This window comes from Girardinichthys multiradiatus, chromosome 1 (assembly GCF_021462225.1).
Source record: "Girardinichthys multiradiatus isolate DD_20200921_A chromosome 1, DD_fGirMul_XY1, whole genome shotgun sequence".
Taxonomy (NCBI): Eukaryota; Metazoa; Chordata; class Actinopteri; order Cyprinodontiformes; family Goodeidae; genus Girardinichthys; species Girardinichthys multiradiatus.
In genome coordinates this window covers 14,277,784-14,302,606 of record NC_061794.1, presented here as the reverse complement: position 1 = coordinate 14,302,606, position 24,823 = coordinate 14,277,784, and the positions used below count along the sequence as shown (strand labels likewise).

At 39.4% G+C, this 24,823-nt stretch overlaps 1 protein-coding gene across 9 annotated transcripts in view; it reads left to right on the top strand.

Annotated features, from left to right (window-relative positions):
* The window catches only part of cfap74 (cilia and flagella associated protein 74), an 80,653-nt gene that overhangs the window by 28,723 nt on the left and 27,107 nt on the right, over positions 1 to 24,823 (top strand). For all 9 annotated transcript variants that reach the window (XM_047362174.1, XM_047362167.1, XM_047362206.1 and 6 more), the window contains 7 exons: positions 1,472 to 1,561; positions 2,676 to 2,861; positions 3,121 to 3,238; positions 6,560 to 6,654; positions 8,084 to 8,206; positions 8,318 to 8,439; positions 20,571 to 20,699. In XM_047362174.1, coding sequence (XP_047218130.1) covers positions 1,472 to 1,561; positions 2,676 to 2,861; positions 3,121 to 3,238; positions 6,560 to 6,654; positions 8,084 to 8,206; positions 8,318 to 8,439; positions 20,571 to 20,699 — 863 coding nt within the window. The remainder of the gene's footprint in view (positions 1 to 1,471; positions 1,562 to 2,675; positions 2,862 to 3,120; positions 3,239 to 6,559; positions 6,655 to 8,083; positions 8,207 to 8,317; positions 8,440 to 20,570; positions 20,700 to 24,823) is intronic.

Genomic DNA, 24,823 nt, shown 5'->3' with positions numbered 1-24,823 from the left:
AAATTAAACACATACACACAGTAAAAGGGCATTTTTTTTATTTCTACTAATAAAGTGAAAAATGTTTATGAAATGAACAAAACAATCTGTCTTCTGTCTCGTCTTGCCTTTTTAATGGAAAGGCACACTATTTACAATTTCTTTTGGTTGATTGTTTTCTATTTTCCTCGATCATTATTTTTTTTGTTTATTCTGCAACAAGAACAGAAAAGAGGTCATTGTTTCTTTGGAAACATTTGCTATGTGTCACAGGGTCTGATGAATGGAGGCGCCCAAGTCTGCTTTAGAATAAAATAAAATAAATATAAAACTGATTAAACAAGTTTTTGGTTTTCATTTTAATTCCATGATCACAAAAATCCAAAGACAGATAGTTTGGGTGGCACATAGTATTTCTATTTCAGGATGGTTTTAATTTTTCTGTGAAATTTTCACTATTAGAAAGTGTCCTTCTGCATCTACTACCTGTGCTGCTGGGCTAAATTTGTAAGATTCTTGATTTCACTGTCATGTGCCACGCAAGATCATTCCAAGGGCTGCAAATGGCCTGTGGCCCGCACTTTTGGAAAGATGCACATAATAAAAAAGATAGTTTGTGTCTTTACAACAAATCATAAGTTGCCTGAAAATGCCATTTAAGCTGGACAGTGTAGACTGGTCACTTTTGGGATGAATGATTCATAGGTCAGTATTAATTCACATGGTAGATTTATTATTTTTTTTAATAGCCAAAAGCATTAGTTGTTTAAACAAAGTCTTCATTTTCTTCCCTGAAAATTAGTATAAAATAAAGTCCAAAGTACTAAAAAACTTTGAAGGACCTCTTGATGCCCAAATAAAGTTTGGTGCAACTATTGTGCAAGACCACTTCAAAAGGTTACATAAACATTGGGTGCTTTTAAACCAAAATATGGAGAAATTAGGGGTATCTTTAGTCTTGTACTGTGCCTTATATTGATCTTTCAGATAGTAACTGTGTCACCCAATAAAGCAGTAAAGCTTCAGATTTTGTGATCTTCAGGCCTGCTGTGTGTTGAACGTCTCCCTGTCGAGATGTGTAAAGTAATTATTCATTCTGTTTGTATCATTGTATCAAACTTTATGAATGTCTGTTATTTATTTATTTGCACTAATTTGCACTATGTGCACTAATCACTCTTGATTTGAAAAGGGGAACTTTTCAAATTGTTGATTTTACTAGCTTCACCTCTATACAAAAAAGCTAGACATTGCTAGATTTTAGCAATCTTCTCATTAGGATGCAATGTCCCAAAAACACTGAGCAAAACATTCAGGGAAGTCATTTTGTTCAAGGTTTGATTACTCTAGCATGGCTCTGTTCAGTGCTTCATTTTCTTTTTTTTTCTTCTTTTGTTTTGGGAACGGGGGTTGTCACATTTTGTTTTATTTTATGTCAGAACCCAATTTTGAATTCAAAGCAGCCTAGTTTTACATTATCTGATCTCTGCAGATTAATGAAGACTTGGAGGGAGATTTTCAGTTTGCATCAACTCTGGGCCCCTTCTCTGTGCCTGTCAGATGCACCACAAAGAAATGCTGTGTGAGTTGACTGTTATAAAACCAAAAGAAATGTTTTTACCTGTTATTTAAATTGTCTCCGAATCTGATATGGATCATTTTTCCTTTTCATACAATTCTTTTTCTTTTTTGCGTGCATTTTTCTGACCTTACCACAGAAGCACAGTGTGCATCTACGGTTTAGATGTGTGTTTGTTGGACAAAACATGACTACACAAACTAAACCTAAGTTGCACAACTGGAGGCAGACAGCATAAAAAAGTGAGTGATAACTTCACAGGTTTAATACACAGCAGCTCAGTCCAAACAAGTCTAAATCCCGAGGGCATAAAATCACAAGAAGCATCACAAAACCAAAAGGGTTTATGCATGCGAGAGCAGTGGAACTGGAGACAACCTGGCACAGGAAAAAAGAGGCACATTGTGTATATATACACACACGGGAGACGTTTATACACAGGTGAAACTTTATAGAACAGTCCAAGAAAACAGAAAAAGACAACGAAAAAGGAGAACACAAAAACAATCACTGAATCCATTTCATCCTGTTTTATAGGAACCACAGCTGATAACTAACGTCTTACACCAGTTTAATTAAGATGAGCCTCTTCAGTCAGTTTATCTATGTGACCTTTGACAAGCTCATCATCCAATCAGAGTGCTTCAATCTGCTCATTAACATCTTCTGAAAGTCCCCAGGTTAAAGTCCAAACAGTGGGACGACCCTTCATTTACTGTAGCTGGTCCAAAGATGTGGAACTCATTACCTTTTTAATTGCGCACCATCAATGATTTTTCTTTGTTTAAAGCTAAGCTAAAAACGTATTTGTTTAGAGCTGCTTTTAGCACATAACAGCACTGTGACACTTCTATTTGTTTAGTTTTGCCTGATTTTACTAATGTTGTCAAATTGTTTTTATTTGTCTCTATTCTAGTTTGTGTTTTTTTTTTCTTGCACTTTGGCTCAGTAGTGACTGTTGTAAAGTGCTATACAAATAAAATTTGATTGATTGGTTGATTGATTCATTGATTCATTCATATAAACCTTAGTGAACATAAGGTGGCAACTCGTCAGTTCTTGCTAATTCACTCCTCTGAATATGCTGTATTTATCAGTGAATATCTCCTTTCTCTAGCCGGAGGTCGACTGCCGGTTCGTGGATTTTGGTTCACATGTGGTGGGCCACACTGTTTCTCGGACTATCACCCTGAACAACAAGGGAGCACTGGCCACCTTCTTCAGCATGGACACCTCCACACATCTCTGTTCAGAAAGCAGCCATGTCCAGATGCCATCCCAGGCCTCTGCCAACACAGGCCCGGTCAGTGTAACACTCAGAAGCTGATCTATTTATCATGCTTTAAGACTTAAAGAGAGATCAATTTTATTACAGCAGTACAACAGGTTTTGTGTCACAAGTTGTTAATTGTCAAACCAAGTCAGAATAGAATAAATTACAAGCATGGACGTAATATAATTCCGTATTATGCTATTTTAAGAAAGTGGGAAGATGCATTAAAATCTATCATGTACGAAATAAATTCAGTGTTTGTGTTTTGTTTTTGTTTTTTTGCTTATAGGTGACATCCAGTATAAACATCAGTTCTAGCGATCATCAGAGTTCTGATTCATTGGATTCAGAGGCCGTCCGGCCAAAGCAGCAGAATCTTTCCAAAGAATTACAGCAGTTGGAACCTGGTAAAAAATACTACACAGTTTATACATGTCAAATGGTGTTTAACAAAAACAAAAGTTATGGAGGATCTCATTAAGAATGTGAAAGACGGGGCATGGCTCGTGACGTAGCAGTAGAGCGTGTGACCCATATACGGACTCAGATGTCCCACATTCAAGTCTTGACCCAGCGAGACCTTTTACTACATGTCTTTCCCTCATCCCCACCCCATTTCAACACCATCCACTTTGAAATTAAGACTCATCCCTTTCCTATGATAAACTACTTATTAATTGTACAGTGCCTTGCTAAAGCATTTATACTTAACTTCTCCATGCTCGGTCATTTCACAGCCTCAAATTTGATATATTTTGTTGAGATATTTAGAAATCTTTTACGTTATTAAGAAAATTTGATAGACCTACAAAGTTGTAAAAAAGGAAAATGTTTTTTACAACTAGAAATCCCAAAAGTGCAGCAAGCATGTGTATTCAGCTCCCTGTGTGGCAGTAACCTCCACCTTACACTGTAAATAAAGCTGCAAGTGTTTTGGGGTATGTCTCTACCAGCTTTGCACATAAAGAGACTAAAGATTCAAGTTCAGTCAGATTACAAAGAGAATGTAAGTGAAAATGATTTATTAGGCCTTGCCACAGATTTTAAAAAAGATTTAGTTTTGAACTTTAACTGTGATAGTCTAACAACTGAATATACTTTGATCTAAACAACTGCAATGTAACTTTGGCTGTATGTTTAGGGCTGCTGTCCTGCTGGAAAGCAAACTTCTGCCCCAGTCTCAAGTCTTTCAGAACTTCTAATAGGTTTTCCTCCAGATTGCCCTATATTTAGCTCCTTCCATCTTAACTCTGGCCAGCTTCCCCATACTGAAAAAGTGCGCCCACAACATGATGCCGCCACCACCATGTTTCACTTTGGAATGATCAGCTCCTGGTGATGTGCAGTTTTAGTTTTATGCTATACCTAGTGTTTTCTAATGTTGGCTAAAAAGCTTTTGTTTCATCTGACCAGAGCGCTTTCTTCCACAGGTTTGTGTGTGTCCCTACATGGCTTTTGACAAACTTTAAATGGGACTTGATGTGAATTCCTTCCTGCTACTCTTCCTTAAAAGTCAAATTTGTGGAGTGCATAAATAATAGTTGTCCCATTGACACATTCTCCTACCTGAGCTGTGGATCTCTACAGCTCCTCCAGAGTTAGAGATTTGGCTGTTTTACTGATCGATGCTCAGTCAGTTTAGGTAGATGGCCGAGTCTTTGTAGGTTTGCAGGTGTGCTACTTGCTTTCCATTTTGGATGATCGATTAAACATTGCTCTGTGATGTGTTTAGGATAGTGCTGTTTGTTCACTTGTGTACTTGAGAAGCTTTCACAGAACAAATGTATTTATTTTCAGATTAAATTGCATACAAGTTAACTCTCATTACTAATTATGTGACTTCTGAAGGTAGCTGATTGTTGCTGCATTTTATTGAGGGATATTGGACTAAAGGGGGCAGAATACAACTGTGCGGCACACTTTTCAAGCAGTTCCAATACTCAGCCTTCAACAGATTTAAAAGCTATGCGTCATTTTCCTTCAACTTCACAATTCTGCACAACTTCAAAGAATAACTTAAAATCCCTCTACGTTTGTGGTTGTGAGGTTTAGTGTAGCTAAATTCATGAGGGGTGAATACTTTTGCAAGGCAGTGTTATTGATGCACAGTATTTGAAATAGACCTGCTGATGCTGTAGAGTTGGAAAATGTGACTTTTCATTTTGCACCACCAAGAATCTGGCACGACTGAAAGGTGTCTAAAATGGGCACCGTCTTAGTATAGCAGATGGCAAACATTAGCAGCATATAGCATGTAGCTCAGAGTACTGCTGTGTCTAAATCCAGAAACACTTTTCAGATTATTTGTATTTGAAAAATATTTTGTAAAGCTCCAGTTCTAGAGTTGATATAAAACTGTTCCAAAATGCAGGAAGAAAGCAGAGGCTTTATCTCTTCATCTGTGCTAGGGCATTTGGTCCTTGTAAGAACGAAATACAAAAGAGGACTTGCAGGGTTCACCTTGCTCTCACTGTTGGCGACAAGGATGCATCTCCTCTTTTATGTTCTCTTACACCTGAAGTCTTCATCGCTCAGCACTCTCCATGGGAGATTCTTTGATAAGCGATTCAGTCTTTTGCTTCTGCTCTGCTGCATTTCTTGCCTCTTTTTTTTTCCACTGTTGGTCAATCACATCTGATTAATTCTATTTTCAGGATGTCCTTTGATCCTTAGAAAATTCTCTGCAAACCGTGGCTGTAGCTCAAAGACTGAATTTAGCAGTTGTCTGGAAATCCTACCAAAACAGCAGAGTCACCTCAGTCTCAAAATGTTCAATATAATTAGTGGAAAGTGTGAACTCAAGAAGGCCAAATGCTGAAATGAAACCAGAAGGTATTTCCACATAAGTTTAAGATGTGGCAATTTAAGTATTACTAAAAGTGTGTATATTTATCAAATCAAATTGTTGCACCTTCTTTTTATATATATATATATATATATATATATATTAGAATTGTTTGTTTTCCAGTTGAATTGTATAGAATATATGTTGCATTAAAGGAAGAAGGTTAGAAATGATTTGGTTTCTGTAAAAAATAGGAGTACATTTTTGAGTCACTGTATTTACAATTAAGTCCAGAATTTTTCATACCTCTGTCAGGTTCAGATTTAAACTTCTTCTAATGCATCCAAGAACTTTGTTTCTGCTTGGAATTGTCAGGGCATGTCCCAAAAGATGATAAGAAATTGTCCAAGGGCCGTCATCTCTAATACAAAAACCACACTATAACAAATGAATAAATGTTACAAATTATTTAAACCATTCTCAATATTCAGTGCAAAAGCTTTTATTGGCATAATTAATCAAATGCTTCTTAAAATTGCTGACAGGCTTGTGCATGTTTCCACTAGTATTTCTAACCCTTGATTTTTTTGTCATGAGCTCCTAGTCAATAAGGTTGGAAGACCTCCTTGCCATCACCCTAATCTCCAAAACCTAATATAACTTCCAGTCAGGAGAAACATGCTGGTCAAATTAAAACATTACGTTAAATTTAAATCTGCCTGGGGTATGAATACTTCTAGGCTTCACGGTATTTTTGCAGAATTTGCTGAAACTACAGATCAGCACCAAGATTGTGTTTCAGTTCTATTTCATTTACTAGGTAGGTTGCTCCTATATAAAGATCTGTTTCTTCCCCCAAAAAACCTGTGTGATGACCTATCATCACCATCATTGTCATTATCACCATGCTGCTTTTCCAAGTCCTGTCTTCTGTAACGTTCAGGTGTAGAAGCTGTCACTGAGGCTTTACTTTCCTCTGATGTGGACACACAGACAACCCAGACCTTCCTAGACTCCTGTGATATAACGCTTGGAGGTGTAAGTATAAAAAATATCTCATATTTTATTTGTAATACATGTGAAAACAGCCTAAATTCCTTTGGGGAAATACTCTAAAACACATTTTGACAGTATCTCTCCATGCATAAATCTGCACATGTTGAACCACCTGATGGAAGTGGTGATTTATACTGCAGAAAAACTGCTTTAGGTCAAGAAAACTTCTCATAATTTGAAGTTTTGAAATTGTATTACATTCATTATTAAACAAAAACTATGTTTTGGCTGTGGTATCCTCACTAGTGATGGGAGAAGAGAAGCCATGAGCAGAAAGATTTATCCTCACTCTCAAGAAGGGTTTTTCTGAGCAGATTTTCTGAATAGAGATGAATTTGTTTTGTTCTTTTGTCTAAACTGCTGATCTGCTTCATAAAATATAATCAATTCTGGGTGCAAAGATTGATTTTCTTCACTACAGTGTTACTGTAGAAGACTGGGCTTTCTTTTTTGTTTCTAACCATGAAGCTGTTTGTGCCTTGTGGCCCAGACGAAGCTGTGAAGCCAATCAGGGTACGTTACATTTTTCTAGCTGGGGTCTAATGGTGCATCACCTCTCCCTCTGTGCTCTTTGCGATTGTGTGTGTTGCACATGCCCCTGTGCCCTCAGCTCTGTTGTTGTCATTTTGACTGACATGTGCACATTGTATGGTTGACGGTTGCATCTGAAATTGCAGCTAATCCATTAAATTATCGAGTCACTTGCTCCATCAGTGGCTTACTCCTCTTATGTTTTTATTAATGCTCTCAATGTACTGATGGTATATGGAGAAGACAGACTTTCTCCTACATAACATTGCAGCTATTCTTCTTTTCGATAATTTCACCTTATGTGTCATTTCAAATGTTTGCTTGAACCACTTATGAAGGTTAGACTCCATGCTGTGCTAACACACAATGAAGGACATAAAAGAACATTTAGGAAATATAGAATTATGCATATTTTCAATATACATGTCATGTTGGACTATACACTGATATTATCGTAAAAGATGATTATTGATCAATTAACATGAATGAAATACTACATGATTCTCCATTTCATCCAACATACAGTTCACATGTGACATATAGGCCCCAGGATAGAACCGTTAGATGGCTCGAGGCTCCACCTGTGGCTCAGACGTCTGTAACGTGCTCCAATCTGGGGGCTCTAATCTGTGAACATGGGAACTAAAACCTATGTCAGTCTACTAAAGCAGCTCGCATGCACTGCTGCTTGCATGAAGCTGGCCTCAGACTTAAAACCTAAATTGAGTTATGTCCACGTTACGCTTCATTGAACTTTGAGTGAGAGTTATGAAGAACCCCCTGCACTTTTTTTTTTTTTACAAATGTTTTGTAGAATAGAGTTAAAAAATGATTTTTATGCTGATGCCATGTGTTCCTGCCATGTTGTTTACTTTTCCAGGTGAGAGATGGAGAGGTTGGACCCTTTCAAAACGTCAAGCTGGAGATTTTATTCACTCCAACCATTCCAGGAGAAACCAAACTGGACTTCTACATCAGATTCTCTGACACAAACACAAAACCAGTATGTTGTTGATGGTTGTCATGCCATGAGAACTTTAGCAGAGCCTTATATATCAAAAATAGCGTTAGCGAACATCGACTGAAATCTTTGACTGATGACTGATTCAAACAGATACCCATCCAGGTCAGAGGTGTGGCTGTCAGCATCCCTGTATGGGTGGTTCAGCCCAGCATTGACCTGAAGATCTGCATGTTTGACCGCCTTTATCAAGACACCATCATCATTCAAAGCAGGTGGGTCCTAAAGACTTTGAACTATTCATTAAAGCCATATACAGGGGTTGGACAATGAAACTGAAACACCTGTCATTTTAGTGTGGGAGGTTTCATGGCTAAATTGGACCAGCCTGGTAGCCAGTCTTCATTGATTGCACATTGCACCAGTAAGAGCAGAGTGTGAAGGTTCAATTAGCAGGGTAAGAGCACAGTTTTGCTCAAAATATTGAAATGCACACAACATTATGAATGACATACCAGAGTTCAAAAGAGATCAAATTGTTGGTGTACGTCTTGCTGGCGCATCTGTGACCAAGACAGCAAGTCTTTGTGATGTATCAAGAGCCACGGTATCCAGGGTAATGTCAGCATACCACCAAGAAGGACGAACCACATCCAACAGGATTAACTGTGGACGCAAGAGGAAGCTGTCTGAAAGGGATGTTCGGGTGCTAACCTGGATTGTATCCAAAAAACATAAAACCACGGCTGCCCAAATCACGGCAGAATTAAATGTGCACCTCAACTCTCCTGTTTCCACCAGAACTGTCCGTCAGGAGCTCCACAGGGTCAATATACACGGCCGGGCTGCTATAGCCAAACCTTTGGTCACTCATTCCAATGCCAAACGTCGGTTTCAATGGTGCAAGGAGCGCAAATCTTGGGCTGTGGACAATGTGAAACATGTATTGTTCTCTGATGAGTCCACCTTTACTGTTTTCCCCACATCTGGGAGAGTTACGGTGTGGAGAAGCCCCAAAGAAGCGTACCACCCAGACTGTTGCATGCCCAGAATGAAGCATGGGGTGGATCAGTGATGGTTTGGGCTGCCATATCATGGCATTCCCTTGGCCCAATACTTGTGCTAGATGGGCGCGTCACTGCCAAAGACTACCGAACCATTCTTGAGGACCATGTGCATCCAATGGTTCAAATATTGTATCCTGAAGGTGGTGCCGTGTATCAGGATGACAATGCACCAATACACACAGCAAGACTGGTGAAAGATTGGTTTGATGAACATGAAAGTGAAGTTGAACATCTCCCATGGCCTGCACAGTCACCAGATCTAAATATTATTGAGCCACTTTGGGGTGCTTTGGAGGAGCAAGTCAGGAAACGTTTTCCTCCACCAGTATCACGTAGTGACCTGGCCACTATCCTGCAAGAAGAATGGCTTAAAATCCCTCTGACCACTGTGCAGAACTTGTATATGTCATTCCCAAGACGAATTGATGCTGTATTGGCCACAAAAGGAGGCCCTACACCATACTAATAAATTATTGTGGTCTAAAACCAGGTGTTTCAGTTTCATTGTCCAACCCCTGTATTTCATTGTATTTGTCTGGGATTTTATGTGATATACAGACAAGTAGAGCATGATGGAAAGAACATAATACATGGTACACCAAAACAAAATCCAGCACAATTATGTACCTTACTAGTAAATAGAGTTTAACTATCATTTAATCTTAGTTCAAATAAAACCTGTCTGTTAAGGCATCAGAAGTTTGTCTGAGAACATTTGCCAACAAACAGATGAATAGAGTGATTGACTCTGAGTTATTAAGCTTAAGGCACGGTTAAGGTAACAAACAATCTTTGAACGTTGCACAGAGCACTGTTCTTCCCATCATCTGAAAATGAAGAGTGTGGTACATCTGCAAAGCTACCAAGACGTGAAAATCCACCTAAACTGGCCAAGCAGCAAAGAGGCCCATGGTTATTCTGGAGGAGCTGCAGAGATCCACAGCTCTGTTGACAGCACAGCTATTAGTCATGCACTCCACCTTTATAAAAGAGTGGCAAGTAGAAAGGTATTGTTCAAAAAGTGCTCAGGGGAAATTTAATTTGCAGTTTGCCAGAAGCCATGCGGGCAACACAACAAACATGTAGAGTATGCTCTGATCAGATGAGACCAAAACTGAACTTTTGGGCCTGCATGGAAAAAGCTATTTTTGGCAGAAAGCTACCACTGTACATCACCCTGAACCAACCATCCCTACATGGCTACATTATGAATAAAGAAAACATGCAGGACACTTTGCAGTTTCAAAACGTAAACAAAACCTGAACACATCACACTTTTTCCTTCTCTACATGATATAAACTGATATCCTCCTGTATGATGGAAGATGCCAGACTGCCTGACCTCTTGCTGCTGTAGTATTGCATCAGGTCCAACAGATATCAGTCAAACAATGAAAGGACAAAACGTTACAGGTGTTAACAAGCTTAATATTAGAGTCAGATCCTAAAAGAGGGACATTAGGATGAGGAAAAGCAGAAAGCTATGGAAGCACTTGTGTCTGGTCAAAAGAGGATGATAATCCAACTCTGGCTGCACTAGCAGTCACACATCATGATCATGCCAGAAGATTTGTGACACCACTTGAAATTTGTTGTAGGTCATATAAGAGAGAGCTAAATTGGTGGTCAGTGAGTCTGACCCTCTGACTAAATATACATTCAAGGTCACAATCAGAGATTTTCTTTCACAATTAAATATTTTGGCTAGGGTGGATGACTATTACACAGTGTTAATATGTTGCTTTAGAGGATGCAGAAGACATAACTGGGTTGAACCTTAACCTTTCAGCAGGATAACTTTCATACAGCCAAAGCTACAAAGGAATGGATTAGATAAAAGCGTATTCATTTGTTAGAATGGCCCAGTCAAAGCTCAGATCTAAATCCAATCAAGAAGCTGTTGCAAGACTGGAAAATCTAGACGTACCCAGATGCTTTCCATCCAGTATTAATACGTTGAAGCTATTTTCTATAAAGGAATGGGAAGTTTTATCAAAGAAAAATTTTGGAGGTTTCTAAAAATTAATACAATAAAATGTTTTATGTAAAAATAAATGTAACTAAACTAGGTCTACCAAACAGACACATAACACTGTCTGTACCTCAGTCTCTGATCTTAGAGCACTTATTGGTGCTTTTCACTTCCAGCCCTTTCAGCGTTGACTCTGAACACACACTTTTTCTGAAAAAAACAGCACTGTGTCTGCCATAAATCAAGGTTTATGTAACAAAACAGGCTTAGTCTATTACAGGTCTGTTGTGAACACTGTCTAACTCACATCTGTTAGACAAGTATGTGGGACAGAGTTAAAGAGGCACTGCGCCCCGAGACAGAATTTCAGCACTTTTCAGACATTTACAACCAAAAAAAACCTTATTTTTGCAAAGTTGCAAGCTAACATCCATCCATTTTCTGTACAAATCTGATCCTGTTTAGGATGCCTGGGGTACACCCTAGACAAGTTGCCAGTCCATTACAGACTGGATTAGGAACAAATTCTAAAATAGGATTATGTTTCAGTGATTTGGAAGATAGACGAAAGATAAGATAAACCAGGCCTCACAAAATCCATTAAATATGAAATCCTGATCATAAACTATGTTACCAAAAGTATTTGCCTGTCTACCTTCACACTCCTAATCCACAGGGTTTAATATGATGTTGACCCACTCACTCTCTGCAGCTTTAACAGCTTCAGCTGTTCTGGGAAGAAACCCAGTCTCCACTCCAGCTCATTCCAACGGCGTTATATCGATTTAGGTCAGAGCTCTGTCTAGCCCAGTCAAGTTCTTCCACACCAGACTCGCTCATCAATGTCCTTGCTTTGTGCACTGGTGCACAGTCATATTGGAACATAAAGGGACCATTTCGAAACTGTTCCCACAAAGTAGGGAATTGGAATTATTAAGAGTAAAGAGTTTCTTTCATTGGAGCTAAGCCCAACTCCCAAAGAACAATCCCACACCGTCATCCATTACACATCAAATTTTACACCTGCAATCAAGCAAGTGTCGTTCTCCCGTCAGAAGCCAAACCCACACTTGTCCATTAGATTGCAAGACAAAGAGGCAAGACTTGTCTCAAGAGAACCTGTTTTCACTGCTCTTGACCATGGAAACTTTTTCCATGAATGTCTACCTGTTCTATTTTACATGCATTGATTCTGAAAAAAAAGGCCATACAAATAATTTGAAAAAAAATCTACAGTGCCTTGCGAAAGTACTCGGCCCCCTTGAACTTTTCAACCTCTTGCCACATTTCAGGCTTCAAACATAAAGATATAAAATTCAAATTTTTTGTGAAGAATCAACAACAAGTGGGACACAATCGTGAAGTGGAATGACATTTATTGGATGTGTCAAACGTTTTTAACAAATAACAAATTGAAAAGTGGGGCGTGCAATATTATTCGGTCCCCTTTGCGTTAATACTTTGTATCTCCACCCTTTGCTGCAATTACAGCTGCAAGTCACTTGGGGTTTGTCTCTATCAGTTTTGCACATCGAGAGACTGAAATTCTTGCCCATTCTTCCTTGCAAAACAGCTGGAGCTCAGTGAGGTTGGATGGAGAGCGTTCGTGAACAGCAGTCTTCAGCTCTTTCCACAGATTCTCGATTGGATTCAGGTCTGGACTTTGACTTGGCCATTCCAACACCTGGATACGTTTATTTGTGAACCATTCCATTGTAGATTTGGCTTTATGTTTTGGATCATCATCTTGTTGGAAGATAAATCTCCGTCCCAGTCTCAGGTCTCTTGCAGACTCCAACAGGTTTTCTTCCAGAATGGTCCTGTATTTGGCCCCATCCATCTTCCAATTAATTTTGACCATCTTCCCTGTCCCTGCTGATGAAAAGCAGGCTCAAACCATGATGCTGCCACCACCATGTGTGACAGTGGGGAATGTGTGTTCAGGGTGATGAGCTGTGTTGCTTTTACGCCAAACATATCGTTTTGCATTGTGGCCAAACAGGTGGCTTGTGGCAAACTTTAAACGAGACTTTTTATGGATATCTCTGAGAAATGGCTTTCTTCTTGCCACTCTTCCATAAAGGCCAGATTTGTGCAGTGTACGACTGATTGTTGTCCTATGGACAGACTCTCCCACCTCAGCTGTAGATCTCTGCAGTTCATCCAGAGTGATCGTGGGCCTCTTGGCTGCATCTCTGATCAGTCTTCTCCTTGTTTGAGATGAAAGTTTAGAGGGACGGCCGGGTCTTTGTAGATTTGCAGTGGTCTGATACTCCTTCCATTTCAATATGATTGCTTGCACAGTGCTCCTTGGGATGTTTAAAGCTTGGGAAATCTTTGTAATTTTTGTAAATTTTTGTATCCAAATCCAGCTTTAAACTTCTCCACAACAGTATCTCAGACCTGCCTGGTGTGTTCCTTGGTCTTCATGTTGCTCTCTGCGCTTTGAACAGAACCCTGAGACTATAACAGAGCAGGTGCATTTATACGGAGACTTGATGACACACAGGTGGATTCTATTTATCATCATCAGTCATTTGGGACAACATTGGATCATTCAGAGATCCTCACTGAACTTCTGGAGTGAGTTTGCTGCGCTGAAAGTAAAGGGGCCGAATAATATTACACGCCCCACTTTTCAGTTTTTTATTTGTTAAAAAAGTTTGACACATCCAATAAATTTCATTCCACTTCACGATTGTGTCCCACTTGTTGTTGATTCTTCACAAAACATTTGAATTTTATATCTTTATGTTTGAAGCCTGAAATGTGACAAGAGGTTGACCAGTTCAAGGGGGCCGAATACTTTCGCAAGGCACTGTATGCACTGTTGATGTGGCATGCTGGCTTATCTGCTGAAAGTAAAGCTCAAACTCCTTCACATCTGTCTCTGCAAAGACAGGCACTGTTACTGAGTGGAAACAAGTGGAAATTCAGGACAGAAAAAGGCATTTCAGCACAACATAATAAGCCATCTTTTCTTAATGCCAAAGACCACGATAAGGCATTATACAAACATGAATTAAACATTAAAAGAGAAGCTGCCTCTAAATGTTGATAAATGAATGATAATGTAAGCTGGAAGCTCCCACCTTTGCAGTCCTGTTTGATTCACTTTACAGCAGCACAGAACTCAAATAAATCCTTTGTGATTATGGATATGATGCATTGTGATGCACAGCAAAGGTTAAGCATGCTCCAGGGGCAGCAGCATTTGCTGAAGAGTGGCCCATCACCTCCACAGTCATTGTGTCATATCATCGTGGGGGAGGGAGTGTGTGTGTGTGTGTGTGTGTGTGTGTGTGTGTGTGTGTGTGTGTGTGTGTGTGTGTGTGTGTGTGTGTGTGTGTGTGTGTGTGTGTGTGTGTGTTTGTGTGTGTGTGTGTGTGTGTGAGGGTTAGAGATTTGTGACAACTGCCATCTGGTGCGCTGGCACACCAGCACATGTGACAACATGATGATGACAGTGTCAGTATGAAGTGCAGCTTTTCAAGCAAAGAAATGCTAATGCTTGGACCGGCGAAATATGCATCATGTCACTCTGCCTCCAAGACAATTATCTGAATACAAAATAGCTTGGCAGGCTTTTGGATGAACAATGAGAGACCTGCTGCTTTCATCACTTAAAACTAACGCTTTATTCCTTAAATAGATAACCATCCCACAAGTAGTCTTTAGCTTGTGACAGATTAGTTAAGAGAGCAGCACAAAGCGCGATTGAATATGTCTACCCCGCCTGTGTGCCAAAGATTTGAATATCTCTCTGACTAATTGAACGAATTTAAGAGGCTTTAAGATATGCAGTCTTTGACTTTTGCTTGTGAGCCAGTGATTTGAATATTCTGAGCGCAGTTGGCAAAGTTTTTCTGTATTTCTTTTTCAAACATTCAGCCGAGACTTTGAAGCCCTCCTCAGCTGGCACCAGTTTAAGGGTTAAACATTTTTGCCTAAACTCAGGCCTTAAAAACACAATCTTGTTTTTTTTCATTCAACAAACCCTTCTCTCCTTGCTTTTTTTCTATTTACTGCCTGCTGCAGCTCATCTGAGTACATCCAGAAGCCTGTTTTATTTAGTTTTAGGAATAGAATGGATGTGTTGTTGATGCAACAGTAAACAGTCAGTTCCAATACAAATTCTGTTCCTTGACACGATTATGTGGTCATATGTAAAACGTAATTTGAGCTACTATTAAAGCATGATAATGCTAACTATAGTTTTGGTCTTCCAATCCTGACATGGAGTATTCAGTGCTGGGATTTGCTCTCTTACAGATTTCTTCCATTTTTGCTTTTTTTGTCACACCTAAAAGATATAAGTGAATGATGATTTGATTCATTAATTTAAAGAAGGTGTCCAAACCCACCTGGCCCTGTGTGAAAATATAACTGCTCCTCTTGTTATATCTTGAATTAATAAGTTTATCTTTTGTACATGACCTGTCCAGAATGTAGCCCGCCTCTTCCCGATAACCATGCACGGAGTATAGAATGGAGCTGGATAGATTGTTTTTCTTTGTACAGATTAGTTTGATTTTCACTTAAATATAACCTGCCTGACAACACAAAGTGGGCTTAACAATCTCACAAAGCAACACAGCATCATTAACAAATAAAAAATAAAGTAACTGACATTTATCTGGAAAGGGTTACAAAGCCATCTACCTAATAACCATCAAAATAGAGCAGTACAACCGGTTATAGTTTATAGAGGCAATTAGTTTTTCATATAGGAAGCCATCTTTTTCTCTTATAATTTTCTTATAATAAATATAAAAAAAGCTACATTTGCGATCACTCATGTTATCTATGTCTGATATCAACATGTATTTGATTAGAGTTTAAATGTGACAAAAAAGTTGAAAACAGCTTTTTCACAGCACTGTGGGTAGTGAGCAAGTAAAAAGCCACCTGGGCCTCTGAATGCAAGGGCAAAGGCTGAAGCTGTAGGAGCTCACTGATATCTGCTGCTCTACACAGTGTCCTTGCATGAGGAAACTCTCAGCAACATGACTCAGTGACAAAATTTCCATTGAACATGAATGGAATTTTTTTTATAATTATTGATTTGCCCATACGAAAGGTTTTGCTTTATAGGTTTACCCCAAAAGGATCTCAGTGACAATTATCAAATTTGTTTACATTTCCTGCATTACGGTTTCTGCTAAAATAACTTACAATCTCTGTTTGCGAAGAAAAACATTCATTGTGTTGTATATTTTTCCTTTTTATTTTACACTACATTGCCAAAAGTATATGGTCACACCATTAAATCAATGAATTCTGGTTCTACAGCCACTTCCATGGCTGTAGATGTATAAAGTCTGGTGTGGAGAAACTTGACTGGCCTGACTGGTCCTGACTTCAACCTTCTTGAACATTTTTGGGATGAATTAGAGCACAGGCTGAAATTTTGGTTTTCTCATCTAACTCTGAAGACAGATGTTCACAGCATATTTTAAAGTTGCTATTGCTGGCAACGGTGGGTCCATCAACAAATTTGACTTTACAGATTAAGAATAGGATGTCATCAAAGTTCATGTACATGTAAAAATAGACAAATAAATACTTTTAGCAATATAGAGTAATATGCATTATCAAGTTTTCTGTAGAACAATTTGAACATTTGAACTTCAGTAATTACACAGTGTTATCCAGGAGTTAAAAGTTGTGCATTTTACTAATATTTCAGCTGTCAAGACTAAAGATATACAGGAATTATGGACAGATTAAATTAATACACTAGATTATTAGACTGAACCAAATAAAGGGGAAGTTCTACATTTACGAAATGATGTAATGCATCAACCGCTTCTGACATTTTTAAGAGGAAGCTCAACCTCAACCTTAATTTTCAGAGACATTCTCAAACCCTGACTAACTTCATTGCACTTTCTTTGAATCATTCCATTTGTTTACAGTATCTAGGTTGATATTGTATATGTAGATGTATTTTAAGTTGCTAAGCGCTTTATGAAACCAATGTATGTGAATGGTAAATGGACTGAACTTATATAGCGCTTCTCCAGTCATCCCAACCACTCAAAGCGCTTTACACTAGAGCTACATTCATCCAATCGCACTCACTAACGCACACACACACATTCATACACCGATACACAGATCGGTAGGCAACTTGAGGTTAAGTGCCTTGCACAGGGACACATCGACATGCAGCAGGAGGAAGTTGGAATCAAACCTACAACTTTCGGATTGCAAGACAACTGCTCCTACCACTGAGCCACAGTTGCCTTCTAGCATGAGAAGTGCTATATAAATTAATTTTACTTACTTACGTACGGACGGGTCCAATTCTTTTAGCCACTAAACAGGCTGCTTGTTTTGCCACCACACAGAGTCAAAAAGATGGTAAGGTAGGATAAAAAAATCTCTAAAGCTCACTGTTAGAGAACTGCAGCAAAGTATCTTGGAGTCTCCATAACAACCACTGGATGTTATCTACACGACAAGCAGTTGTGCCACAAACAAGCCTTTTCTGGGGTGCTGGATGGCTCAGTTGGTAGAACAGTCGCACCGTGTGCAGAGGCTGTAGTCCTTGACGCAGTTGTCCTGGGTCCGATTCCTGGTCTCCGGCTATTTGCTGCATGTCTTTCCCTTCTCTCTCCTCCCTCTTTCCTGTTAAAACTACTGTTCAATAAAGGCCTCTGATGCCAAAAAATCTTTAAAAAATAAACATTTTCTGTTCTCACATCACAAGCATAATGTGCAGAGTTTACTAAATGTTATAAAGACTTCTTTTTTTTTTTTTTACCGTGTCCTGTCCGGCAGAGTAGCAGAATTGTTGTCTGAGTGCCAAGAAAAAGCCCAACAGATTTACTTTCACAAGTGGAGCATTACAGCTAACGCTTTAAAGCTCTGCTTGATATTTATAAAATAAACTTTATTAGAAACTGCTTTGGGATTATTTCAGTTGTTATGGACACAGAGACAGAAATGAAATGGAAAAAAAATAAGAAGCATGAAAGAGAGGTGGGGCAAAAAGGAAAAGGGGAGAGAAGGAGAAAAGAATGGAGGAAAGAAAGAAGGCTGAAGAGAATACAAGATAACACCCTGCTTGCTTCTAAACCTGCAGAAACATTCATATAAACAGCTTTTTTTTTACCAAAAATGCACGGTACTTATGAATGCAAGATGTATTTAGTGGTAAATGTGGCTCAATATAGAACATTTGTGTGTCTGTTAACACCTGAATCTAAACACTTGTGGGTCTGAGTGTGAGCGCACTTGTGTATAAAAGGCTTCTCCATAAAAACATGCAATAGCGAGTGTGAGGAGCCACAGACCTGCCCCCCTGGACCTGGGACAGATACTGAGGAGATCCGAGCCTCAGACATCCAAAGGGCCCCCAGAGCACAGGAACCCCAGGAGAACCATCGCCAGGACTACTGCAACACCCCCAGAGAAGAGCAGGGAAGAATCCCAGGGGAACCACCCTGCAACCACAGTGCAGAATCCCAAGGCCCCGCCAGCAGCCATCTACGCCCGAGCAGTTACAAAGACTTTATACACTGAACCATGTGCCTTGGTCAGAGGAGACAAAGATTGAAATTTCGGGCGCATGCATACCTGATGAGTTTGCCATAAAACAAAGCACCTCATGCCCACTGTTTAATATACCAGATGATCTGTGTGCCTCTTGCAAAAAACCTTGGGAACAGTCTTTAAAACACCATGAACTGCCATAGATAAGAATCCAATCCAAAAACAACACAGAAATAGTTCAGGAGACATTAAATCAACCTTCTGTGGCTATTTTAGTCCGCAGAGCCAAAGCTTCTAGAAAACTTTGGAATGAGCTCAGAAGATAAGAGAGAAGCACGGGCTCTGGTCAATGTAAAGAGATTGTACAAAGCGGAATGATCAAAGATTCCTATCTCTGTATGCTTTAAGCCTGTGAAATGTTATGGTGGAAGACTAAGAGTTGTCCTATTGACAAAAAGGGGGCTGTACAAAGTATTAACAGCAGGGTTGCCAATAATTGTGGCCCGGATAATTCTGTTAAAAAAACAAATAAATATTAATGTATGTTTTACCCTCTGAGTACTTACATTCCAAGGAAAGACTGGATTCTTATGAATTATTTAACGTGTGACAGGATTTTTAGTCTTTTTACACTTCATCTTTATCAACAAGCTCAACAAATGTGGACAGTGTTGTATTCTTTAAAGCTGTTTCTGAAAATTTGAATGGACCGCTCTCTAAAATATCAGTTTATTATGATGAATTAATATTTCCCTCTATTGAAAGTAGGGTTAAAGTATCAATTTTAAGCTACAAGATCAGCTAAATGACCCTGTTAATTAAAATGGCTCATTGGCCAAACTGATTATGTTGCCATAAATATTCCTCCAAGAGTTATTTGCAGGTTGTCATTTAGATGGAGCAAAAACTGAGAATTAATTTCTCCCAAGTGTCCTTGCTAGTCCTTGCCTCAGGGTAGCAAGCATCTGGCTGACCCGACCGTTTAAGTGGGTCACTTCAGTTGAGCGGGGAATCAGAAACAGAATTCTCCATTGGTGTTTCCGCAGTTGCTCTCTCATCTGTGTCATTGAAGATGAAAGCAGACACAAATGAGCTATTGGACATATCTCACCTTCAAGAAACAATTCTTTCTAGTTGAATGTCTTTGAGAACTCTCTAAACGAAGGGACATTTATCTGAGACTTGTTACCAGTGGTGCAACCATCTGTTGGAATGCCTGGAAACTAGGCTAGTTAAATGGTATGAACTGAGATGGTATTCTTTACAAGGCAAAATCCATCGGGGCTATTCAAATGAAAGTCGTTTGTCTCCTTCCACAGTGTCCCTGAGCAGTGGTACATGTTTCCTTCATGTCTTTGATAAACTGTATGTCTCTGATATAAATGACCTCTAAATGTCATACCAGCCGCATTCCATTTCTAGTCGCAACAAAAAGCTAAAAAGGATAAAGAATTGTGTGAGGGATTTGATCAACCCATAAACATTAGCCATGAAGCCTTCATCTGGCCTAATATACAGCAATCAAAGAAGAAATTCCTTTAAATGAGTTAGTATATGTCACCAAATCATATTATATATCCAAGGATAATTTTACATGTCAAGCCGAGAAGTGTCAGGTATCAAGTTGTTCGATGTCAATATTGAGCATTTAATTTTCCCACCAGAAACCCACCCCTTGTTAGACTGGACTTCAGCCTCTTCTACCTTAAAAATTAGCTTCACCTTTGCAGATATTTATTTTTGTCATTAGTGCATTTTTGAAGATTTCATAAACGACATAGATTGTTCTGGGTAACCTGTCCGTCACTTGAACATCATTGTTGTGTTAGCATTAGTCTAATGAAACTGTACCCTTTGTGCATGACAGAGCAAACAAAGCTTTAAAAGTGACCTTTGAGGTGTGCCCTGGGATGAGGAAACACATGGAGATTCTACCAAAAAATGGCTTCATCCAGGCCCAATCAAGCTTTAATGCCCAGCTGAAATTCATACCAAGGTAAGGAAGGACACACCGAGGACACAATGTTAAGGGAGTCACTGAAGCCAGGATAATCTTATTGCAGAGGGATCTTGTTAAGATTCTGTTGACCTTCTATTAAAGTGCAAACTGTTTTACTTCAGAGGAGACTTATACTGAATCTGCACAGATTGCAAAGGTGTCAGCTCTCAGGCTTTGATTTCTTTGATCCTTTGATATTATCTTACATTTCTTTCCCGGCTAAAAAACACTCAATAGAAGTCTATGTGCATCCAGTATTCTGAGCTGTATCTGTTTTGCTAGTCTTAGCCAGTAGACGTGGGGCGGTTGTCGGTTCCAAAGACTTTGATTTTCAAAATCTACCAAACTTGCCCTGATACTATTCCTGCAGTGCTTTTAATTGGATGCCAGAGAAAGTACTGGAGTCTTCATCGAGTTTTATGGAGCACTTTGCTGCCCTTCCTGTTGCTGCACACTACCACTCAGCTGGCTACAGATAAGATATATTACACCTATAATAATCAGTGTCAGAATTTTTTCAGTTTGAAATAAAAACAATTAGATTATGTAATTTGTGTGTTAATACCATGATATCTTGAAATTGTGGTATTTTTACTCATGGTTATCATACCTTGAGAATCTCTTACCGACCGAAGGCTGTTGGCTACAGTTGGATTCCTCGGGGGATTATCTGCTAGCTGTGCTTTTTGACAAGGAAGCAGTGCAGTCTTTCAGTTTTACAAAGTGCATAAATTTGGATCCAGCCAACAGACAAGAGTACAAGAGTTACTTCATCAGGGCCACGAAGGCTTCTGATAATGGTGTCTAATGACTTTGAAGGACCTGCTTATTCTTTCAACAACAATCTAGGCTCTAAATATAGATGGAGAGGCAGGAGTTGAACTGCGGTTTGAAAGCCAGGAGAGCGGACAGGGGACCCCAGGGCGAATGTGAGAGGCGTGCTGTATGTAAAAACCTCTGCGTGGGCGCTCCTCTGCCCACCCTCCTTTTTTTTTTTCTTTTCACAGTTCGGCAGCTTTGTATATTGATAGCTGGGCTGATGTGTTTTTGGAAACGACCAGAACATTTTCACTCCACTTTAAACAGAATGTTAGCGGCACGCGCTAGTCGTCGAATAGCAGTGGGACTTGAGAGGAAAGTGGGAAAATGTCAGTAATCTGTCATAGTGAATCAGCAGAGGTTTTAACGCGAGGATTAAAGGACAGCTTTACTGCTGCTGCTGCTGTGATGGTGCATCGTTCACAAGCACTAACATCACTACAGCTTCCACCCCCTCCCTACTCCCTCTATATCACACTTTTTTCTTCTCCCACTCTCTCAAACATGCTTCTCTGTGCTTAACTATACTTCTTTCTCTTTGGGCTTATTTCTCTGTGTATTTGCTCCTTTACTTCTCCACATTCATTGTGCATCTCCTTGTTATTCTGAAAGTTCTCCTAGCCTTCTCTGCATCACAGTTTTGTTTTTTTTGCTGGTCCTGATTTAGCTTATATAACCTACGACACCAGACCCACTTCACTGCACTCTGTTGTTCTGACAACCGTTAGTCTAAAAGCTGAAATTGTAAGAACTGGAAATATCATAAAAAATATTTTCTGAACTGATTTGGACACACGGTTTGCTCATTATGACATGGCAATTAAAGAGAATAAGTGTGACTACTATATTACCACGGATTAGCCTCTTGGAAAAATCTGATTACTTAATTACTGTTTTAAATTTAGTTTACAGCATGTTTTCTTTTTTTTTTTCTAGACTTTATTTAGAGGTATTAGAGTGAAGAAGACTGCATACAAATGCACAACAGTTTTTCTATTTCTGACATATTTTGAAAACCACCTATCAATGTGCTTCTACTTCAAACTTTGTTGTTTTATCAAATACAATCCCAATAAAATATGTCAAATGGTTGTATTGTATTTTACGACTTAAGCAAAGCACTACATCTGTGTGAAGTGAACAAAAAGGTCTTTACGTCTACTGATTCAAGACTTAGGAGAACAGTTCAAAGTACTCTACCCATCCTTTTTTTCTTATCTTGTCATGTGTTGCTCTTCTTCACCCTGGACATATTGTCGGTCCATTACAGGGAAACACAGAACAGACCACTATGCATGGACAGAAATTTCTAGTGATCAGTTGACATGATTCTCATGCTTTTTGACTGCAGTGGGAAGCCTGCGCACCTGTTGAGAATCCGTACATACACTGGGTGAACATGCTAAGTCCCATGCAAACAACTGCTAGATTAAGTAGCCATATCAAAAACCCTTTTTAATATTTTACTGAAAAAGCTTAAACACTTTACAGGAAAGTACACAATATTATTAACTTTGATACTAACAGTACACCAGCTGCACAGAAAGCTAAATGATACAGTTATAATGCAAGACAATTTTAAGTGATAATAAACTCTTCCATTAGTTGACACCTTGTAAATGAATGCTACCTTGGATTTCCCATTGATACTTTTTGTTCCCAACATCAATCCAAGTGATTTAAGACTAGATATTTACAATTACTGACAATCTGACACAGCATTAAAGTAAATAAAATCAATGCCATGGGCCTGCTTGAAACCTCTGTAGCTCTAAAGCACAGTAAAATAACACTGCATTTTATCTGTAATCCATGCTATATAGTAATATGATTGAGTTCCACTTAGCTTACTTACTTACGACTTTCTTTACACCTCAATCAATCAATTAATGAATCAACCCCACATTTCCAGCCTTAATGACTACCAGCCAGTTGCACTGACACCAGTGGTTAGGAAATGCTTTGAGCATCTGCTCAGGGCTCACATTACATCCCTCCCTCCCAAATGTTTCAACTCCCACCAGTTTGCAGGGATAACAAATCCACTGAGGATGCAGTCGCCACAGCCTTCATGATGCACCGTCCCAACTAGAACAATGGGGAAGCTATGTGCGGCTGCTTTTAGTAGGCTATAGCTCAGCATTCAACACCATTATCCCCCACAGACTGGTGGACAAACTGAGGGACATTGGACTCCCACACTCCACCTGCATGTTGAATTCACATCTTCCTGTCAGGTCTCAGCCTGAAGGTCAGACTGGGTCAACATACATCTTCGGCCCTCAGCCTCAGCCCGGGCTCTCCACAGGGTTGTGTGTGGAGCCCCCTGCTCTACACGTGCATAGCTGTATAATTTGTTTCCAAAGATTTAAATGACTTGACACAGACAGCTACAGTCTTAAATAAACTCACAGCTTGCTCTAATGACAATGTTTTTCTGTACTGATAAGCCAACCTTAATGTGTTTGCTCCCTGTTTTGAAATAATTTGTTGATAGAGCATTTGATGAAAAACAGGCAAAGATGGAGCTGCAGCAGCCAATACTGTCTCACTTTCACTGTGAAAGTAATTGTAAATTGTGCAAAACACTTTGATTGCTGCAATAGATTAATCCCATAATGTCCATGGGTCACAAAATCAAAGACAGTACATCAACCAACAGGGATAGGGAGTAATGGTAAGGATGGAGTGAGCTGAGTGATCCTCTGGGTCATGGTCCCACTAAGACCTGAAATAACATATGAGTGTGCCTGTCTCCATATGCTGAGGTCGCACAGCTGCTTAATCGGTTTGGAGATTTCAGGGATTTATCGTTTAGAAAATAAAGGCTTCCGGCTGTGATTCAGCAGTAAGGATGAACCTGAGAAACCACAACTTCGGCATAGATTCAGTGCTATAAACAACAATGAAAAGGACCTCCATTAACCAGAAGACCTTCCTCCACCCAAAATAGAATTTTGGCACCATTCAGTCTGAGAAGGGGAAATAAGTAATGTGTTCAGCACATCAGCAAGCTGGTTCCCTCCTTTCCTTCTGTCATGGTTGGATCTTCTGTTCCGATCTGTTAATTTTTGCTCGCTTTGCTTTTGTTTTATGCAGAGGCAGTGTGTCATTTAAAATGGCACTGCCAATTCTCCCAGCTGGGGTACGATTGGATTTCCAAATCCTCATTATCTGTGCTGGTTCCACTCACTGTCACTTCCATGCACACACACTTACACACACACACACACTGTTAAATCTGGGTTCTGAAATGACTCATAGCTTTCATTCTTCACACAGGTGTTTGCGCCTTCTCTGCC